The following is a 22,469-nucleotide window of genomic DNA, read 5'->3' as shown; positions in this document are numbered from 1 at the left end:
ACACTATTCTATTAAGCAAAAACTTCACATTTGGCAATGGGTTTTTGCAGCTGTGATTTCCACACTTATCAAATATCTATGTTCCAGGCATTGTGCTAAGTGCTAGAGACACCAAGAAAAAAAAAGTGTTTCTGCCCTCATGGAGCTGACATTCTACAGAAAGAGATAACATGCTCATGTGCAAATAAAAATAAAATATACAGAAAATCAAAATAAAATAATTTTGGAATAAGGGAGCCACAAGATATGGGAGAATCAGACAAGGTTACATGTAGGATTCGGCAGCTGACAGGAGCTTAAAGGAAGTCAAACTCTCCTAATAGGTAAGAGCAATGGAACCAGTGTGTGCAAAGGTAGGAATTTCAGCAGATGGAATGTCACATGAGAACAACAGAAAGAAGGAAAGACTGGCCATCATATAAAAAAAAAAAAAAGCTGGTAATTGGGTTCATTTGCCAGACATACAATCCTAAGTATATCATGTTGCCTAGATTCCAAAAAATGACCCCAGAGAGCTGAAACACTATTTCTCTCCTACTAGTGAACTAATTAATGTCATTTATCATATGTTTATTTTTATTTGAACTGTTTTTGATCCATTTTATCTGTGCTTATTCAACATGGCAAGGGTGAGTGGGAAAAGACCACAAACTGCCCATTAATAGAAACATGCAAATAAATTTTCCTCCCAGCCCGTACTCACGGCGACATGCTTTACAACACTGGCCTCCAATGTGGACCGGGAGTGAGTCAGGAGAGCAGTTGAGAGGAGGACAGGACATCCTCCGGCATTCTACCGCTCCGCTCTGAGAAAGAACAGAGAGAGAAGATTCAAAGTAGGGAAGACTGGTATGAATGGAACAGAGCCGGGAAAATGACTCACACAATGACTATAATAACACAGGGTATTCCAAGTCTTAGTGCAGTTTTACTCCAGTGACGCATTAAACCACTGTAAGACTTTGGGCATCCCTTATATAAGGGAAAATGACACTGAATGGCAATAGAACTCTATTATGACTCCAAAATATTTCTCTCGCCTTTCAGCAGAAAGGCCGTAAGCTTTAGGAGTAGAATGCAGAATCAGATACCCATTTTTAAAGTGACCAATTCACTGACTTATAGCGAGGTTCCAAGGAATGAGAGTAATCAGAACCATGAAGAGGTCACATATTTGAATCCACATGATTCAAAGTAGTAACTATGAAAAATATAGTAACTCATTCTGGCCCAATGGAAAGATGCAAGGGAAATTAGAATAATGCGAACCATTCACAAGATTATTTACATCAACTGAGTCCTAATTAAGTTTTCTAAAATGAGTATCTGGATTTTAAGGGTAAGTTCTATTGGGCAGAGAGTGGTTATGATGAGACAGACATAAACAAGCATAAAACAAAATTCACAAAACAAGGCCACAGAAAAGGAATGGAAATAGAAAGGAGGAAAGGAAAAAGGTACTTGGGAGGTTAGATTTTAAAGACCCAAATCTTCATCCCAGAAACTTCAGAAAAATAAAGCAATGTTAGAAGTTTTAACTTTATTCCTGGATGAAAAAGAGCCTTTTCTGCAACCTGACTGAATTCAAGCCACCTCTGTTACTTTCCTGATATACATCACTGGCTTTATCCCACATGCCCGCTCAGGACAAATAAATTAAATAGAAAACAAAAGCCCATTTTTACAAGAACATAAATAGAACCCTTTGTAGACTGTCAATCATTGTCAAGGCACTAACAATCAGTTTTGTATTTTCCTGGACAAACAATGACATTCTCCAGATATTTATCAAATAATTTCAGTGGGACAAGTTTTACATACTAAAAACTCCTTCCAATTTTTATATCCTAACTACAGAGGCCACAGCTGTCACTATGTAAGATGAGGACACATTTTGAGAAGGCAATTAAAGTTATATTTAGTATCTTAAATGGGAAAGTAACTATTAATTATAATAGAATTTCCATACTACTTTAAAGTTTGCAAAAATGTTTTATGTTCGTTCTTATTTGACCCACACAATCATCCTAAGACATCAGGGATGTTACTGTTCTTATTTTATGGATGAGGAAAATATGGCTCAGAAGGTCAAATGTTCTGTCCTGAGTCAGACAATTAGATTGTGTCTGTTACACATTCAAACCCAGGTGTTCCTGGTTCAAGTACAATGCTCTTTCTCCATCACACCCGACTTTATGATGAATGAAACAAACCTCTAATTCTGATCCCAAAAAAAGACATTTCCCCACTTCCCACTCTGAAACAACAAGCTTCTCAAGGATATAATTAGGACAAGTGAGAGACTGCTGTCAAGAGAAAGTCAATTTTATGTTCTGAAGATTCACTTTTTTTTAGGCAGCAAATTTCCAACATTTCTTAACAATCATTCAAAATTGCCAGTGGGTGCATACAAAAAAAGATGATAATAATTCTCAGAGTTAACATATGTCTTCAAGAGCCAGGATTATACCATAATTAGTCCTCTCTCCTTTAAATGTGCTTTTTTCAAAGAGCCTTACTTTACACGTGCAATTCCTGCAGTGATCATCCTCTACCCAGGAGTCTTGGTCTCGATAGATCAGTCCATTTACTTGACAGGTCTTCTCACAATGGCAGTTTTCCAACTGACTGAGCCTTGTTTCTGCATAATTCAGCTGTAAACCAAAGTTTGCTAGTTGTAATTTCTATGATTCACTTGCAAGGTTTTTCACATAGCCAATACAAAAGTGGGGAGGGAGAAGGAGGGAGAGAAAGAGGAAGAAGAAAACGCAAACCATTCACCATTCTCTAACAGGATCTAATTTTTGTTACACAAGGTGAAATCAGTCTAAATTGAAGACATATTGGCTTCCATGGTCTAATGAGTACCAAATGAGACATTAAACTGTATCTCAGGGACCTCACGGGTGTTCATAAATTTGTGTACTTTCAGTTCAAACCACACACTGAAGCACTCATAATGAATGTATTCTCGAGTACTCATTAAAATGTTTACAGGCAATATAATCATGAACACTGGTGCACTTCTATTCATCTTCTCTTTTCTACCTTTACTTCCCCATTTCAATGAGATAAAAGTTGTAAAAAGCTCTTAGCACCATGCCTGGCACACAGCAGGTGCTTTAAAAAATGCTTATTCCCTTCCTTCTCCCCACCATCATCCTTCCCATATTAATCAAGTGGCCATGTTTTTAAAAGATAAAATTAGCTTTTGTTCCAGCACAGAGGGAATGTGCAGAGAAATAAGTAGGGAAAGGATGAAAAATGCCGTGTTCCCATTCCTCCTGCCTATAAGGCAATTTAAGACTTTTCAAACTCATATATCCCAGAAATATGCTATATTGTCCAAAAGGAGGGAAGGAGATGAATAGAATACTCATAGACAAGAGGAAATTTCTTTAAACAGTTTACCAGGGGTCATTTCCAGATCCTGCTTCAACACAGCCATTTTTTCAAGATAAAAATTCATTCTCCCAGGAGTGGGAGAACGATCTGTTATTGTCCTACTTCCTTTAGTCCCAGAATTGAATCTACTATGGTTTGAAAGAAAATATTTTTTACTAAAGAGCCAGATATTTTCCTTGGCCTCCTGATTAAGAATGTATTATTTCCTGTTTTCATGTATTCTTTATTTCCTAACTAGTTTCATTTAGAGTACTCTAGGATGAAACTTCTTCAGCTTCACAACCCAATATGAGGTCATATAACTTAAAGCGTGGGGATTGTGAAATTATGATTTATTATTAGTAAATGTTCTAGTTGTGCACTATTTTATGTACCAGTTTACCCAGGCCCATGTAAAAATGTATTGGGTAAAAAGGGGTCACAAGTGGAAAAAGCTTAAGAAGCCCTGCCCAGGAAAACTCTGTGATCCTTGATCAAGTTAAAATATCCCAAATCAAAGGACTTTTACCCTGATGAAGTTCATTACCAAGAGATTTCCCTTAACTGAGGGTCTAACCTAGATGGCCTTCTCAAATATTTATCCTAATGAGCATAATGACTTTATAAACAAAATCTAAGTATGATTTCAAAAACCATATTCATTCACTTCACACTCATGCCCAACAAAACCTCCATGAGAGACTTATTAATATATTTTATTTTAGTTGAAGGTAAATACTTCAAAATTACATAGACCAAGCTGGACCTCAATGAGAGAGAAATATTTGGATCTCCTTTTTTTTTTTGGCAGAGGTAGAGAACAATGAACTTTGGATATAATGTCAAACTCTTTAAATATATTCATTAGTTGTTCTGAATATTTTTCTTTTAAAAATGAAAGAGGAAAAATAAAAATTTTAAAATAAAAGGGGAGAATATACTGAGAAATATATGTGATATAGAAACAAAATATATCAATCAAAATGGATTTTAAAAAAAAGTTTTATTGGTATTTATTTTCTCAAACAACCCTTTCTGTTGCCCATTCTTAGCATGGATTCCAATGGGCAGTGAAATAATTTTTAAAAGACACTGTAGGAAGAAAATAGGAACCTGGATAAAGCACTCCATCCATCTCTTATCCCTTCCAAAAGCAAAATGAGTTGACGATATCTAAAATATTAAACTGCTTATAATACTTTACAATAGGGTTGACCTCATAAGTTTCCAGTTTCCAATCAAAACCCTAGTTAGAGTTTAAATTGCTTCCAGGACCAAGGCAGCCAAATAATTGATGTCATTATCAGTAATCATTTCATGATGTCAGGATGAGGGTGAGCAAAGAGAGCAGATCTTTGAAGCAGGATATTTGGCTACAGCAAAGTAAGAAATGGAAATATGTATATGAAAATACACACACAGATTTCTGGTAGGTGTGTGTAATTAGCATTATCCCAAGGCTTTTTTTAAATCAGTGTGTAATCTCTCACACCAGATATTGGTGGCAATCACTGGTACCTTTGGGGGTCATTCAGAGAGTTAAGATGGTCACTATAGCTAAACTAGTGAGGACCAACTTAAACTGTTGAGATGCTCCTCTGACAACAGATACAATTGTCTCCATGTTGTACTCTATGCTTACCAATGCTTGTGTTTCAATGGCATGAGAACCAGCATTGCAGCATCCCAAGATGAAGACTTCAACCAGAACTTGATCTGACTGGTATTAATGACATTGAAACATTAATTTGTATTTGTAAATAGACTACCAGAAACTTCCTATTTAAATCCTATTGGCCAATAATAACTCCCTCCAAACAATCTGTCCCCAAGTACTCAAAAACTCCAATGAATCCGATATTAATTTGATATTTCCTACACTCATGTCTTTCCAATCTCTTGTGACTCTTGCTCACATCCTCACATTGGTTTAACACATGTTGGAAGCTTTTGTTTCTTTCTCCCAACATTTCAAATCTCAGAGTCAGTAATCTCAATCTTCAGAAAAAATTAGAAGAAAAGGAAAGAAAACATAAATATTCTCCCACTCTGGTTCCTTTCTCCAACCTATAGGAAATGATTGGCCCATACTTCTTCATAAATCTATGATCCTAACTGCTAAATATAACTGCCAGTGATCTCAGGCCTTGGGGGGGGGAAGCAGGAAAAGATGAATAATTCCATTTTCCTTGAGCTTCACAGGAAATAATGATGTGCCAATTCCTTCTCTTGAATAATGAAGGAAGTCAGAATAGACGTGTAACTTTCTCAAAAACAGTCTGATCTCTTGGATCGAGAGACATCACTTTTAAAAGGAAATATACATATAAAGCTTACTGTTAATATTTTGACTGGCTCTTGAATCTGTCTTTCCAGCATTGGGGCACTTGCAAAATTTCACTATTTGGGGAATGAAACCCTACCAGACGTTGAAAATTCATCTCACCTAGAAGAAACGGGCAAGCTATTCTAAGGGCATCTGGATACTGACAACATTTGGCAATATCCAACACCAAGCCATAATAGAAATCAAAAATCACTCATTCAAAAGTCTACTTTCTTTTCCTTTCAGCATTTTGATTTTGGTTTTAAGTTAGCCTTTCCTACTAATATTTAAAATCCAGACTTCCACCCCTGCAATGACAGTGAATCAAGAGAAAACAACATTAAACTAAAGCCAAATTTTCAAAGATGCTTAATTTCCAATCTTGCCTTCCATTTTTTTATATCTTGTAATAGCAAAAGAGAAAAGCAAATGTAAATCAAGGAAAAATTATATGTTCTATCTCTGGCACCATCATCCTAAATTTATACCACAAATTCATTTTAAAAAGCTATTTATATACCATATGCCTTCCCTCCAAAGAATGGACATAGATACAAAATAGATAACACTTTCAAATATATATCTCCAAGTCAGCACTCTCTGTACTTTTATCTATGCAACCATATATTAAATAATTCATCCCTAACTATACACATTCAAAGACAGACAGCAGTGAAGCTTTTTTTTTTTCAGAGTGAGAGGTCAATGAATAGAGCAAAGGAGTTCTAGTGGTGGGTTCTACCCTCCCCTTTTGAAATTGTTATTTACTTGGCATCTGTTGTATGAAAGGAAGGAGAAATCTTCTATTGTGTTAAACCTTTAAGCTTAATTGAAAAATCACTATTGAGCTCTGTGAAACAATGAAAGCTTCCAAATTAAATGTGTTGCAAGCTGAAATGCCATTCTAAGTACTGCTTGATTTGCATAAATAGATTTGTCAAAGATTTAAACAAAAATAATCAAGAAATTCCCAGGCTTCCAGTTTTTGTTTTCCTGATTACCAGATTAAGGAGTTGAGTTGAGATAGTGATAATGGGTAAAAAGATGAGGGGAAACTGGAAGGAGGCCCATATTAGGCTCCCTGCCCTCAGAAGGCAAATTTCCATTTTGCAAAACTCAGTATTGCACCTTCAGAGAATATCTGTGTATGTGAGCTGAGGTTCTCATTTATCAATAGGGACTTGGATCAGAAATATAATGGAAGCAAAATTTGAAACAATACTGCTTCTTTTTCCCTGTGCCTAAAAAACCATGGGTTCCATCTCAAGATGTTAAAGTTCTTGATTATACGCTGACCTCCTAAGACAGCTAAAAAACAAAAACAAAACAAAACAAAACAAAACAAAAAATTCATCAGCTTGAACACTTGTTTCCTAGATAATCCATGCCTGAGAACACCAATCATTGCACAAATTTTCAGAGCTGGCAAAACTGTCAATGGACCCCTAATCCACATGTCTTTGTGACATTCTCAACAATTCCACATCTAGGCTTGGTTTGAAAGTTTCCAATAAGGAGAACTCCTAGCAAATAAGATCATCCCATTACACTTTTAGATAACTCTAATTGATAGCAATCTCTTATTTTGATCAAACCTAAATTTCCCTTATCACCATTTCCACCCACTGATTCTCAGCTCTGCGTTCTAGGACAACAAATAGAAATATTCTAAATCCTTCTTGCACAAGACAGTGTTGCACGGATAGAGCACTTGCCCTGAAGTCAGGAGGACCTAGGTTCAAATCTGGACTTAACACTTCTTAGCTGTGTGACCCTGGGCAAGTCACTTAACCCCAGCCTCAGAAAAAAAATAAGAAAGAAAGTAATACTAAAGGACAAATAACCAGACCATCTAAATCTTCTCTTCTCTTCTCTTCTCCAAGTTAAACAACTCAAAATCCTTCTATGTCCTACAGATGATTTACTAGTTTCTCTTTTCTCAATCCTTAACTTAGGCCCCAGTTCTACAGGGCATTAAAATTTGCCAATAACCCTATAAATCAATAGTCCTCTTTTACATCTGAAAGAAGCACTGAAAGGTTAAGTGACCTGGCTAGGATCACTTAGCTAGTGAATACCAGATGAAGGCCTTGACCCCCAAGAATATAAATTTTTTACCCTTTTTTATGTTAACCCTTTGGCTGTCTAGTGCAAATCTTTTTGTGTGTCAGGGACCCTTTTTGCAGTAAGGTAAAGCCTAAAAATCCCTTCTCAAATTAATGATTTAAAATGCATTCATTAAATATTTAGAATCAAAAAGTAACTGAATTCAAATAAATATATATTTTTTCTCAACCAAGTTCATGGGTTCCAGGTCAAGAGACTTTGGTCCAGTAAAGCTGACCCATTCTCAGAACAATGTTTTAAAATAAATGAAATAAAATTCATAAAACTACAAAGGAATTTAATTGATATAATAGAATATGGCTCCCAAAATATTTTTCAATTCAATTGAAAGATTCCCTGAAATTAACCCACAAGTTTCCTAGAGTCCATGGACCCTTTCTAGACCAATGGCTTAATGCCAGCCTGCAGGATCCTTCTTCAGGCTCTACCCTACTGCATGACTCAACCATAAAAATAATCAGATCAATTGGACAAATGTTTGAGTTCCCTTCAGTTTAATCTCCATTAGAGTTGCCCACCTCTTCTAAATTTAACAAGCAAGTCTTAATTAACCCTTCTAGTAGAATGCTTTTCATTCTTAACCACATTTGCTGCCAAGCTGGCCCATTAAGACCAACCTTCCCCAAGGACACTCCCAAACCCTCTGGCAGGGAGAGCTTAATGATGTGAAGGGAGAACATTGATCTGCATATACTTGTCACTGCAGCATGCTGTTCCTTGCTCCTCCCCCCATCCAGGATCTTTATTTAGGGTTCAACTCATTTCACATCCCCCATTTCAATGACTCCACTATCATAGGGGCCAGGAGGTATGAGTGTTCTGCATGGCTCATCAAGCATCCCTCTGCAGAAAGGGATGACTCAAGAGTATGGTCTCACTTCCCTTCCCTTTCTCGTCATCCAAAAAAAAGCTGCCACTGGCTGAGTTTACACGTGTTTTTTCACTCAGAAAGTAGTTGGAAGACTCTCCTTTTCTTGCCATCTTCTCTCTCATTTTTCTTCTTTCGAATTCATTTTCCATTCCACCCTTTTCCAGTGCATGAGTTCTCTTGATTGGCCTTGAAGGGCCCAAGGACACTCCTTCCACTTTCTCCAAGCCATGGCTGACACAAAATACATACTTAAGGAGCAAATACTCATTTTTTCTGAGGTCACAGAGACAGGTGTAGGCTGAGAGTTAGAAATATAACAAAGGAGGGGCTTAAAAAGCTTCAACTTGTACATGCCCCACAATTAGATGCAATGGGCCCTACTTAAGGAGCAGTAGCACAACATGGCATCTGGGGTGCATTGTTAAAATGAGAAAAAGTAGCATTTTCACCAACACAAAGGAGAAAAAAAAAAAGGGCAATTCCCTAAGCTGGGGAACAGGAACTCATAATCACCTGAACCTGAATGGCATGTTTCTTATTCCTCAAATGCGGTAGGGAACTAAAATATAATTAACAGCATGGAGACCAAGCTGCTCCAGACAATAGAAAATAGAAACCTATGTAGGCGATGCATCAGGAAGCCAAAAAATTGCACTTTTTCACGGGTTACAAAGGTAACATCAGCAAAAATGCTAATATTTAAAGCCTTAGGGGTGGTCAGGGCCAGTCCATGTGCCTTTTGTGTATGTGTGTGTGTGTGTGTGTGTGTGTGTGTGTGTGTGTTGTGTGTGCTACATGTGTTGAAATTCTCTTTCTAGAATATCCTGCCAAAACAGCTAGCAAGGATTACAAATGCAGTGTGGTTTTTAAAATAAGATAGACCCACACAGGGAAACTATTTCATCAACCTAAGCAAAATCTTAAATTGATCTTGACAGTCACAGTACTAACCTACCCAACACAAAGTTCTACGGATACTATGGGGATGATGTGCCCAACAGCAGGGAACTAGCCATAGCCTGAGGTAGACTGGGACTAATGGCACAAGTTTTGCCTTTATAAAATCCTCACTTTCTCAGAAGTATTATCTCTTAGGTCCAACTCAATCGTTTTCCAGCTGAGGTCCACAATGGATTGATATCTAAATACCAGTGCTAGGAACATGGTAGTTATAACAAATGCCTTTTCCTACATGGTTTTATTATTCTCAGACTATGTCCAAAAAACCGAAAACATCAGAACTAAAATAGAAAAAATGACTCCATGATTGATTAAATATTTGGTATCATCTAGGGAGACCCTTAGTTTATTTAGGGACACACACACACACACACAAGACCTGGAAAATTGTGTACTAGCATCTGTTCTCCAAGGGCAATACCATGAGTCTATCTAAGGAACTTAGCACTTAAAATAAAAAGAGTATTTTCCTACCTTAAAGACTATGAACTCATTTTTCTTTAATACTTTCATAATAGTATTTCACTATAATTTGTTTTCTTTGTGGTTCTTTGTGTTTTATTTTCTGCATTTGAAAGCATTCTTTGCAGAAGGGCTTCATAGATTTCAGAAGATTACCAAAAGGATTCATGACATGAGCAACATAAACCCCAAATCTAAAACCTCAGGCCCATAAAAAAGCCAAGAGTCCAATATCCTGCCTATAAGTTCATTTAAGACTCTCTGGTCAAATCTACTCACTTCTTCCCTCCAAGGGCTTAGCCACACAAATGAACTTTAATAAATTAGCTTAACCTCTCTGAACCTCAGTTTTTTTCCCCTGTAAAGCAGAGCTGACAATAGCTTGAAAAGTGATCTCACAGAGTTGTTGGGAGGTTCAAATGAGATCAAATAAGTAAGATATTGTGCATTTTTGATGTCATGACATTAGAAGTGAAGGAAAGGCAAACAGATTCATTTATGAATTCCAGCCTTGGCTTTCGAAGGCAGAAGAATAAACTAATTCATTTTGAGGAGAATTTTCAACAAAAACAGCCACAGAAAGGAGCTTATACTTGACCTTTGATTAAACTCATTATATGAACACCCTAAATCTTTTGAAACAAGTGAGATTTTATGGTATTCATTGTGATAAATGGTATGATATTATACACCAAATTATTTATGGAAACTTGTGGTCAAAAGAAACTTGGAACAAAAGCAATGCACATCAGTAGAAGTATGGCCGAACAAAATATTATATATAAACAAAATCAAATATTATGGCATGAGGGAAATAATGAATTGGAAAAAAAACTTGGGAAAATATGTACAAATTATTATTTAGGGGAAGTGAAGGAGTGTTAAAACTGTAACGTCATAGGTCTAATAAACCACTACCTGATCCAACTAACTGAAATAATACTTAAGAAAATAATCAGAACCAAGAAAACAGTACACAAAGAAGCCACACAAAGTTTAATAGAAGGAAAAAATATTAAATCCCAAGGGAACTTAAATCAATGCAACAGTCAAGCTTGTGTACAAAGGATTGGAGATGAAATATATTTCTTTCCAATCAGAAAAGAAGTACTAAACAATAGGTACAGAACGAAGCACATTCTGCCAGATATGGTGAATGTGTGATGCTATTTATTTACTGCTATAATTCTTTATTTCAAGAGAGAGTTATATTGGAGGAATATTTAAGAAATGATGGCAATGTTTTTTAAAGCATCAACAAAACATTTAAATAAATAAATGAATAAGTAAATGAATAAATGATAAATGAATGAATAAAGGGCTTTAATAACCTAAAACGGTTCCAAACAGTGAACTATTGAATTACTGCTTTCTGGTATAACCATTCTACCTACCAACATAGGTAAGAACACACCTATACATGTACACACACAAATGGAGGCAATATGGTGCCGTGGAAAGACTATTTGAATAGAGTAAAAGGACCAATATTCATATCATGCCTTTGTAACTTTCTACTTTCTCTACATCAGAGAAGTCCTTTAACTTCTTGGGGCCTCAATTCTTCACCTATAAACTGAAATGAAATTCCTCAACTATGAAATGGGATAGATGAGTTCTAAAGTCCCTCCTATCTCTCAATGTCCACCAAACTTGTTAATAAACACAGTTCTAACCTGTGGAAAGAAAAATATCTATATGAAAAGATTTGAGAAGTAGCATAAAGCAAGATTCATGTGCTAGAAAGCCTGTTCCATCCTTACCTAAGAATAGTACTCTTGGCACTTTACATGGGATCATAGGCTTATGGCTGTAGAGATAAAAGGGATCTCAGTAATCAACTAGTTCAATCTCTTTTATATAAATAAGGAAAGTGAGGCATTAAGAGTTTATTGCTATCATAAGAAGCATCATACAGGAACTAAATCTCAAGGTCAGGACTTAAACTCAGGTTCTGCAATTCTAAAATCAGTATTATTGTACCATACCATGGTTTCTTAATTCATTCCTACATGTTAATTAGTAATTTTTCCTAAATTATATATATTTCCAGAAAAGGTAATATATCTAAAATCTAATTTTTTTATTTATCTTTTTAATATCACCTTCATTTATACATATATCCCATCCTCCTCCACTACCAAGAAAGACATCCTCAACAAAGAAGATGGGGGGTGGGGTATTTCAGTAAAATAATCCAGCAAACCTTCTCACTTGAATTTGATGATATATAGGATTCTCTGTATACATAATTTAACTCCCTACCTCTGCAAAAAGAAAATTGTGAAAGGACTCAAATTAGATAGATTGGGAAACTTTCAAAGTATAAAAATATATGAAAAGGAGATAAGTCATAAGAAAACTGCCTGGAGAACAGGAGACCAGCTAAGCAAAAGGAATGCTAAAAAGAAAGAAAGGGTACATAAAGGATTGGATGCATGTGAAGATAAAATCTGGCCCTTCACCATTTTATTTGTGGACAGACCTATTATTTATGATAGCCACATCAGTGATAAATAACTTTCCATAGGTGTTTTTATAGCATATACATAAAAATAAATCTTGCTTCTTTTTGATTATTTTATAATTAAACTCATTTGCAAAGAACATCAGCTGACAAGCAACAGTAACTTTGACTACATAACACTCCACTGCTTTCTACCTTCTCCTCCTTAATAATCAATATCTACATTCCTCTTTATGCTGTCTAAAGGCCCTCGAATTACAGAACTAGACATAATAAATATTGCTTCCAAACACTCTTCAAATAAACATTCTGATAAAACCCAGTTGCATTAGAGAAGCGAATGGTTATGTTTACTACCAGTAGTCCTATTGTATGTAAGTAAGAATAAACCATTTTTATAGTAACATACAACGATAAATGTTTCCATTCTAACATATCCATCTAAATTCCAGATAGGAATGAGAAATGGAATGAAATATCACAAGTAAAATTCAGGTACCTACTTTGGCAGTCATTTTGGCCAAAAGCTCTTGCAAATCCATTATCCCTTGCACCAGGCTTAAGAAATCACTGCAGGTTGGACATGCTCAATAAAGAAAACAGAGACATATATGTCAATGCAGAGCCGATATATGGTGAAGAAACAGAAAAACAGCATTTACTTATTTTCCTAGTGACATGCATGTGTGAGAGGGAAAGAGGGAAAGAAAGCTACAAAGAGGAAGAAATAGAGACATTCAGAGACAAAAACAGAGGTGAGAGATTAAAAACTGAAATGGAAACAGGGATTTCAAATCTGGAACTTTTTTGTTGACAGACAAGAATAGGGAACTAGAAATGTTATTAACCTTACAGAAGGAAAATGGATCCAACATGAATCAAAAAATATGTGTTAAGCATCTATACTACAAAACAGGCACTGTGTTCAGTGCTGAGAACCCAAAGAAAAAAAGTTAATTGTCCTTTTCTTTGGGGAGATTACCATGAGAACCTAATAAGTGCAAAGGACTAGTAAGTACCAAATACATAGCAAATAAGATGGACAGAGCTCTTTGGGGCAAGGAAATGAGGGAGGTATTCAGAAGATACTGGATATAATTGCTGAGCTGTATACTCAAACAAACTAGAAAATACATACAAACATATATATTATATATAATGAACATCCTGGAACAAATACACTTAGACAAGACAGAATATCATACAGGGCAAACTTCTCGAAGATTACTTTGATGTGAATATAGGGTTCATAAAGGGAAAAATATGGAAAAACACTAGAAAGATAGGTGGCAGACAGACTGTAGCATAATTGGGTTCTGCATTTTATCCTAGAGGCAATAAAGAGCTGCTGGAGACTTTCAGGTAGGTGTGTGACATGTATTTTGGAACTAAAGTCATAATTTTTGAGCACTAGCAATATGCTATTTAAAACTAAACAAAGCATCTAAAATAAATATTCTCCTCTAAAAACATTTTCTCTCTCTCTCTTTCTCTCTCTCTCTCTCTCTACATATATATATATATATATATATATATATATATATATATATATATATATATAAAATCAATATAGAGGGCAAGTAGTGCAGTGGATAGAGCACCAGCCCTGAAGTCAGGAGGACCTGAGTCCAAAACTGACCTCAGACACTTCCTAGCTGTGTAACCCCAGGCAAGTCACTTAACCTCAACTGCCTCCACATAAAAAAAAAAAGTTAATACAGCTAGGTTTCAGCTGTGGGCCTAAAAATACCATGTTTATAGAATCTAAGCCATTTTGAAGTCTGCACATTATCAAGTCAACAAGCTGCTACTTACTGCGATTCAGGTTAGGACATTGTGTTATGTATCCATTTGGCATAAAGATGACTTTCACATCTTGAATGACACCCTTTAAAACAGAAGAAACAGCTGATTATATAATATGTATATTGCAGTCAAACAATTAAAATAATATTATTGTAGGATTATAGCTTCTAGGCTGGAAGAGCCCATTAGAGGCTGTCCCATATTCAAAGATGAGCAACTGTCCCCCAGAGTAAATAAGTGATTTGTCCAAGATCATACTGGTCAAGAGTAACACAACCAGGATTCAAATTCATGTTCTTTTAGAGGAATCTAGCATATGTACCACTACTCCAAAATCAATTACCTAGAGTAACTGAAAAAATAATTATTTTTAGAAAACCATAATTTATTCACTGAAAGTGCAGTTGGACTTATTCCCTAGGATTAGAACCCAAAACCAAACTACTTTCCTACTTGAAATATTTATACGTTCACTCTGCTTAGGGAGTGAGTTCTCAGTGGTTAGCACTAATGAAGTTCTTAGTACCAATATTCCATTGGTAAAGATGATAAAGTTTGATCTCTGATCAAAAAGAAATCAATGAAAAGTTCCTTATCATCTCTGAACATTAGCTGAGGCTGACGTGTGGTTGGAGGACTGGAGGTTGCCTATTGAAACAGTAGGGAGAGAGGGATGATAGACATGTATGGGTATAAAACATTAATTTTGATTCATTTAATCCATGAAATAAAATTACTCTTGGAGAGAACCCCATTAACAATGTCTTTGCTCCTCAGTTTCATCAAGAAGGTAATTTGGGATTTGCCGGCAAATTGAGATTTCTTCAACATTCTGCTACAAACTAGAGGCTGTCTATTGCCCTGCCTCCACAACTTGTATTGGGAGAAGGATTCTAATTTAGGCAAAATTCATCAGGATTGCCATTTTGCAATGAAAATATTGATTTGGCTTTTGGGTTTCTTTTATTCCAAGTTGAAATACGTGATTTTTTTTTCCACATTTGACGGGAGAGATATTACAGAACAGATGGAAGACATGGAAGCTGGTTGAGAATATTGAGCTTAACCTATAAATAAAATATAAGCTTAAGATAGTATTGCAAGTCCTTCAGAGGGAGTAACATTTAACATTTATGTGCTCATTTCCTAAAACAGCAGAAGGTAATCAGCAAAGGCTGCTTCCTGCTTGTTATTTTAAGTTAAAATATTAATTGGAATTATTAATAGAGATAACAAAATCCCAGCACCTTATTCATTGAATCTATATCTCAACCTCTTCCTCAAGGATGATAGTGTTCATGATTATGATGAGAGGAAACAACATAACTGTTGTAAGAAGCCCTCCGCAGGGCTTTTTAATATTAATTCGTTCTTGCTGGTTAGCACATTAGAAGGGACAATCAAAAACTAGATCCCGAGTGTTCTCTAGGAAGACTAATGCTCCTCTACTGCCCCCAAACAAACTAACTCTCCCAAAGCACAAGTGCCTTTTTCAGGACATAAGAAGGACATAGTATTGGGGAGGCATTGGACTAGGAGTTCAGATTCTGTTTCTGGATGATGAGGATGATGAGGATGACTGATAACTGATGATGATGATGAAAAGATCCTGAGAATATGTATGGTGTTTTAAGATTTGCAAAGTACTTTACAAATATTATTTCATTTTATCCTCACAACAACTCTGGGAGGTAGGTACTCTTATCATCCCCATTTTACAGATGAGAAAAACGGCACACAGAGAAATTGAGTGACTTGCCCAGGGTCATATAGTATATGAGGTTGGATATGAACTCAGGTCTTCTTTTTTGTAAACACACCATACCTATAATAGGCACGTAGGAAATGTCTGTTTCCTTCCTTTCTCTTATGAGAGTACTCACACTTCCCCTCTCTGAATCTCAATATTTTTATCTGTTGAATGAGGGAGCTGGACCAAATGACTTTTAAGGCTCCCTAAGAAGGTGGCCTGTGTTGTGCACTGGCTCCAGAATGAGGATGTAGGTTCAAATCCTATCTTTGAATGAGTGTGGGCAAAACACAATTTCTGTGGACCACAATTTCCACATCTAAAAATAAGAATTTTGGAATAAAAAACCTCTGACTCCCAGTCCAAGGTTAATGATTCTCTGATCGTTTTAGCTAATAGCAGCTAACGGGTCTATGGACAAGTCCATGGAATGGGAATTCCCATAATTTTAAGTTTAATAACATAGTAACTCTCAACTATTCTTCAAGCACAAAAGCTTAGTAGGGACAAAGAAAGTGAAAGAGCACCATCAAAGAACAGAATATAACAGGACAGCCTTTTCAGAAGTTCTAGGTTGTAGTTTTAATGTTGCACAGGTCTTGGTATCTGCCCTGTGACTATATTGGTATAGGAAGTACCTACTCTGTTACTGCATATTAATGCCTGATATGTAAATTATAGTGTTAGATCTCTGTCACACTGAGAGATCAAGGACCTGCCCTGTGGACACAACCAGGAGATGTCAAATTCCGAGACTTTCTCTTATCAGGGAGGTAGAGAAATCCAGGACCGGTTGGAAAGAACCAATTCATCTTGAAATGGGGCCACATTATCTTGAGATGGAGTACATCCATTCTTCACACATTTGACAAAAATAAGAGAAGGCCATTTACACAAAGGAGTCCTAAAGAAGTCTGCCTTGTACTCAAAAACTGAGGTCAGCTAGAAGGGCATTAGTGTTTATTGGTTTTCAATGATACCAGTGACTTCATTACAAATGATGGCCCATTAGTAATGTATCGATAGGCTGCATGTGTGGACAAAAGGATACTGACTATCCAGTGTCTTCTACTGTTCACTGCTGTTCTGGGGGTCTCAACTCCTTCTTGCATATGAGAAGCTCATAAAATAGATACACACTCACAAAAAGAAATGGAGGGAAAGAGAGAAAGGGAGGAAGGAAGGGAGAGGGGAGAGAGGGAGGAGAGGGTAAAAGGAGAGGATAAAAGAAGGGGGTAGGAGGGGGAAAGGTGGGGGAAGGAGGGAGAAAGGGAGAAAGCAAGGGAGGGAAGAAAGGAGGAAGGGAGGAAGGGAAAGAGGGAGGAGAGGGTAGAAGGAGAGGATAGAAGAAGGGGATACAAGGGGAAGGGTAGAGGGAGGGAGGAAGGGAGAGAGAGAGGGAAGGAGGAAGTCAGGAAGAAAGGAAGGGAAAAAGGGAGGGAAGGGGGAAGGGGACAATGAGGGAAGGAAAGAAGGAGGGAGGGAGAGAGAGAGGAAAATTTAGGATTTCTGTAGATTGGTATGAGGAAGGAAGGAAGGAAGGAAGGAAGGAAGGAAGGAAGGAAGGAAGGAAGGAAGGAAGGAAGGAAGGAAGGAAGGAAGGAAGGAAGGAAGGAAGGAAGGAAGGAAGGAGGGAGGGAGGGAGGGAGGGAGGGAGGGAGGGAGGGAGGGAGGGAGGGAGGGAGGGAGAGAGGAAGGAAAAGAGAAAGAAAGAAAGATAGATAGAAAGGAGGGAAGGAAGGAGGATTTCTTTGGATTAGGATATGTCTAAAGCATACCAATTTGCTTTTTTAATAAAAGATATCAGTTCTTTTATTTTTCCTTAACTCAACTTTATTCGTAACATATAGCAATATAGCATTGTATTTGGTATGAATACTAGTTCTCCTAGTATTCTCTGGAATATTTTGGGAAAAGCTCAAAATTTGAGCATTGGTTTCCTTATCCATAAAATGAGGAAAATAAATAAAATGAGGTTGTACTTGTCTCACAGGATTTTCCTAAAAATCAAAAGACATAATCAAGATAAAATGTTTTAAAAGCCATAAACATCTTATACAAACATATAATTATTATAAATATCTAGAAAGTGGCAGATTGGGACTACATTTTTAAAAAGGCATATTCTAGTTTCAAAGCCATAAAAATACAACTCTAACACAAATTGTTGTTGAGTTAGTTTTGCAATCAACCTTTCATGTTCAACTCTTTGTGACCTTATTTAAGGTTTTCTGGGCAAAGATAAAAAAAAAGTGCCATTTCATTCTCTAAATTTTACAGATGAGCGCTACTACTGGGCTTATATCCCAAAGAAATACTAAAGAGCGGAAAGAGACATATATGTGCCAAAATGTTTGTGGCAGCTCTTTTTGTTGTAGCTAGAAACTGGAAGATGAATGGATGTCCATCAGCTGGAGAATGGTTGGGTAAATTATGGTATATGAAGGTTATGGAATATTATTGTTCTGTAAGAAATGACCAGCAGGAGGAATACAGAGAGGCCTGGAGAGACTTACATCAACTGATGCTGAGTGAAACGAGCAGAACCAGAAGATCACTGTACACTTCAACAACAATACTGTATGAGGATGTACTCTGATGGAAGTGGAAATCTTCAACATAAAGAAAAACCAACTCACTTCCAGTTGATCAATGATGGACAGAGGTAGCTACACCCAGAGAACAAACACTGGGAAGTGAATGTAAATTGTTAGCACTAATATCTGTCTGCCCAGGTTGCATGTACCTTCGGATTCTAATGTTTATTGTGTAACAAGAAAATGGTATTCACACACATGTATTGTACCTAGACTATATTGTAACACATGTAAAATGTATGGGATTGCCTGTCATCGGGGGGAGGGAATAGAGGGAGGGGGGATAATTTGGAAAAATGAATACAAGGGATAATATTATAAAAATATATATATAATAAAAAAAATTATAAAAAATAAATAAATAAATAAATACATTTTACAGATGACAAAATTGAGGCAGAGTTAAGTGACTTTCTCAGAGTCACACAGCTAGTAAGCATCTGAAGCCAGATCTGAACTCAGGAAAATGAATCTTGATCACTCCAGACCTGAAGCTGAAGAGGGTAATTCATTTCATTCCTTCCAGCTCTACATCTATGAAGTTATGATCTTTATAAATCCCTTTGGCCAATGTGGGCAGGAAAGTGGCACAGTGAAAAGAGAACTGACCTGAAGTCAAGATGACCCAAAATAAGACCCAGTCTTAACCTTAATGACTCTGTTTCCAGATCTGTCTAAAGAATATAATAGTGCACAAACCTCCTAGAATTATGAGGATAAAATAATATAATATTTATAAAACACTAGCAAAACTTAAAGCTTTTTATAGAAATACTAGAAATCAATATTAACATTAGTATTATTTTAAAGAGCATCTGACAATCAGAAAATATCAAATGATTAGAAGAAAATATTAAAAATCTTGCCAATCCTTTGTGTAAATCTAGTAAAATCAGGTACACATTAGAATTAATGAAAATGCTATCTATATAGAATGCAGTCGTATTTTTTCATAGTCCTAGCTTTATCATTCTCTTGAAAGGGGGAACACATTGTGATTCACCTCACCTTGAAGGGAGGCAGATCCTCCAATGAAACTAGCGTGGTCTTATAAGGTTTTACCAGACAGTAGTCCAGACATTCCTTAATGTGTAGATGAAAAGCAACTAAAGTTAAAACTTCAATTACTTACAAACAAAAGAAACTATTAAGAAAAAACAGTTGTGAAAGTGTCTTAGAAATAGTCTAATGGTTGAGTTTGTCTGTGTGTGTGTTTATACATATATATAGATATATAAAATATGGTAGTATATATATATATGTATATATATATATATATACGTATATATATATATATGAATGGTAGGCTAAAGCCTTCTTTGCAATCTTGTCTATTCTATCAGTTTGCTCCATGAGCCTTTTTTATATTCCAATAATAGTGCAGTATTTGACTTCAACCCATGCTAGCATCCTGAAATGTCACAAATCCTTAATGAGGGGTGTCTAAATTACTGAGGTTTGGTTGTTAATAAGGTGGCATCCTGCCAAGAAGAAACAGGTTGCTATCTTTTCTTTATTCCATTCACCTGTTGTTCCCCTCTACAGTCTTCTTTTGGGTAATGGTGCATTGAGAAATCGACTTGGAATAGGTAAGTGGCCCATTATGAGTTTTTAATGTTCAAGAAACTCATGTGTATTGTTCCCACAATTCCCAGAAAATTCCCTATTTTGCAGTTAGAAGAAGATACACACACAGACAAAACACACACACACACACAATGTACACACTCATAAAGATTATCAAATTATGCTATTAAGATGCTCCTATATATGAAATAACTATGATTAGGCAAGAACTCATAATAATACCCAGAGCCTTCAAATATAAATGCAAGCACAGCTTTAGTACCAAACAAATGCTAATTCTTTTTTAACGCTCTTATTTCCCTGCAGATCTCTGTTTACACTGAAGAAAATGGTTCACTTTTTTGGTGCTAAAACACTGAAACAAATTGCCTTGAAAGGAAAAAGGAGCGGGGGTATCCTGCTGGGCATGTAAATATATGGATGAAGATGTGCACTGTTTATAAACTGGCAAAGACCCGGGCTTCTGCATCGAGCAACAAAAAGTAAGAGTTGTGAAATCCACAAGTAGGATCTAAAAAATGCAACCAATTATGTATCTCTGCCCTGAAGACAGTTAATAAAATATTCTGGCATACATAAAAGCCAAGAAAGGCACTTGTCTATTTTCATTATGATCAATAAAAACTGGCAACTCATTAACATATCATTAGCTACCCTGCTGTTTCCAAAGTGTTAATGCACAGAAATATTAATTTCCAAATGTATAAGATCCCAGAGTTCTCTGACTTTGGATTTCTACATAAAAAGAATTAAAAATGGGTGAATCGAATCGAGCTTCTTTTCCGATGTGGCTATAACCATATGTTTACCATCTGTAGAATTATAGGAAGCAGCTGAGGTAAAAAACAACAGCTGTAGCAGAAAATAATGCCATCAATTTCACTTCTCAGTGACAGCTCAGCTGTTAGAGACATCCAGGAAGTCCAGGTAAGGGACAGCTTTTGAACTCCAGTTTAACAGAGGTTGGAACTACCTTTTTTTGCTCATCTCTCTTTAAAAAAACATACCCATGATGGAAAAAGGCTTTTGTACAGCAACTCTCTTCAGTGATCAACAATTATGGCCTTGTCTCAATTGCCCTACCAAACCATATGGCTTCAGAGGGTTTCACTGGCTCGCTGCAGTCCACGGTTGCCTTTTGACTTCCCCTTTTTCCTCCTCTAAAATTGTAACTGCAAAATCAGCTTAGGCACTGAATGCATCAAAGGGAAATTGAGTGGGTAGTCAACCATCTTGATAATGGAAAAACCATGACATTCTAAAAATGCAGATAAGTCTATCACTATCACCAGCTGCTTCTTCAGATGAATTCTGTTTTGATTGGAAGAAATCCCCAGAATGTCTTTGGATGTCTCAGATAGGAATTACTTAATACTGGGAAATTTTCTGAATGTTACTAAGTGAGTGATCATATCTTTCACTCTTCAATCAGTAATAATTTTTTTTGCATTATCCGTAAGAATGCACCATAAAGTTGAAATTATATTGAATGGGTGTAGATTTTTTCTGCTTTAATTTTGCCTAGGAAGTCTCTTATTACTATTTAAAATATAGAGCAATGCTATCTTAACCTAAAAATATACCACAAGCACTTTTAGATCCAGAACAATAAAGTTGATAACATAAGAGAATGGTGGTCCCTCAGACATGAAAAGAATTTTCTGTGTTACAAATAGCAGCTAGAAGGATGCTGCAACTCTCATCTGGAGAAAACAGGATACTTCTTGGGTGGGGAATAAAAAGAAGAGGGACAGATAGGAGGGACCAAATCTCTACGCCCGCAAGATGATTGAGGAGTTGATATAACGTAATGAGGGGGGAGATCCTGCAGCAAGAGAGAGGAAGAGAAAAGTTGAGGAAGAAAAACGGGAAAAATGAGGAGGATAAATCATAAGGTCATAGATTTAGAGCTAGAAGGGAACTTACTGATCTTCTTTTCATATTTCTTTACATATTAAACATGGTGAAACAGGATACAAAGATATTATATGATTTATCCAAAATTTGTACCTAATAAGGAGTAAAGCTAGACTTCCTGAACCTAGGGTTTCTACTTTCAAAAAACCTTTTTTTTCCACTGCATCATCCAGAAATACTGATGATGTACAAGAAAAAGCTATCATTGCAAATGG

General features: G+C 36.3%; 1 protein-coding gene across 3 annotated transcripts in view; it reads right to left on the bottom strand.

Annotated features, from left to right (window-relative positions):
- Window positions 1-22,469, bottom strand: part of NELL1 (neural EGFL like 1) — an 855,798-nt gene that overhangs the window by 672,668 nt on the left and 160,661 nt on the right. For all 3 annotated transcript variants that reach the window (XM_074274304.1, XM_074274305.1, XM_074274303.1), the window contains exons 6-9: window positions 14,413-14,485; window positions 13,101-13,183; window positions 2,520-2,654; window positions 704-806 (exon numbers count right to left, since the gene is read on the bottom strand). In XM_074274304.1, coding sequence (XP_074130405.1) covers window positions 704-806; window positions 2,520-2,654; window positions 13,101-13,183; window positions 14,413-14,485 — 394 coding nt within the window. The remainder of the gene's footprint in view (window positions 1-703; window positions 807-2,519; window positions 2,655-13,100; window positions 13,184-14,412; window positions 14,486-22,469) is intronic.

The sequence above is a fragment of the Sminthopsis crassicaudata genome, chromosome 6 (assembly GCF_048593235.1).
Source record: "Sminthopsis crassicaudata isolate SCR6 chromosome 6, ASM4859323v1, whole genome shotgun sequence".
NCBI classification, from domain to species: Eukaryota; Metazoa; Chordata; class Mammalia; order Dasyuromorphia; family Dasyuridae; genus Sminthopsis; species Sminthopsis crassicaudata.
Note: the sequence above shows the minus strand (reverse complement) of the source record. Positions and strands in the feature narration are given on the sequence as shown.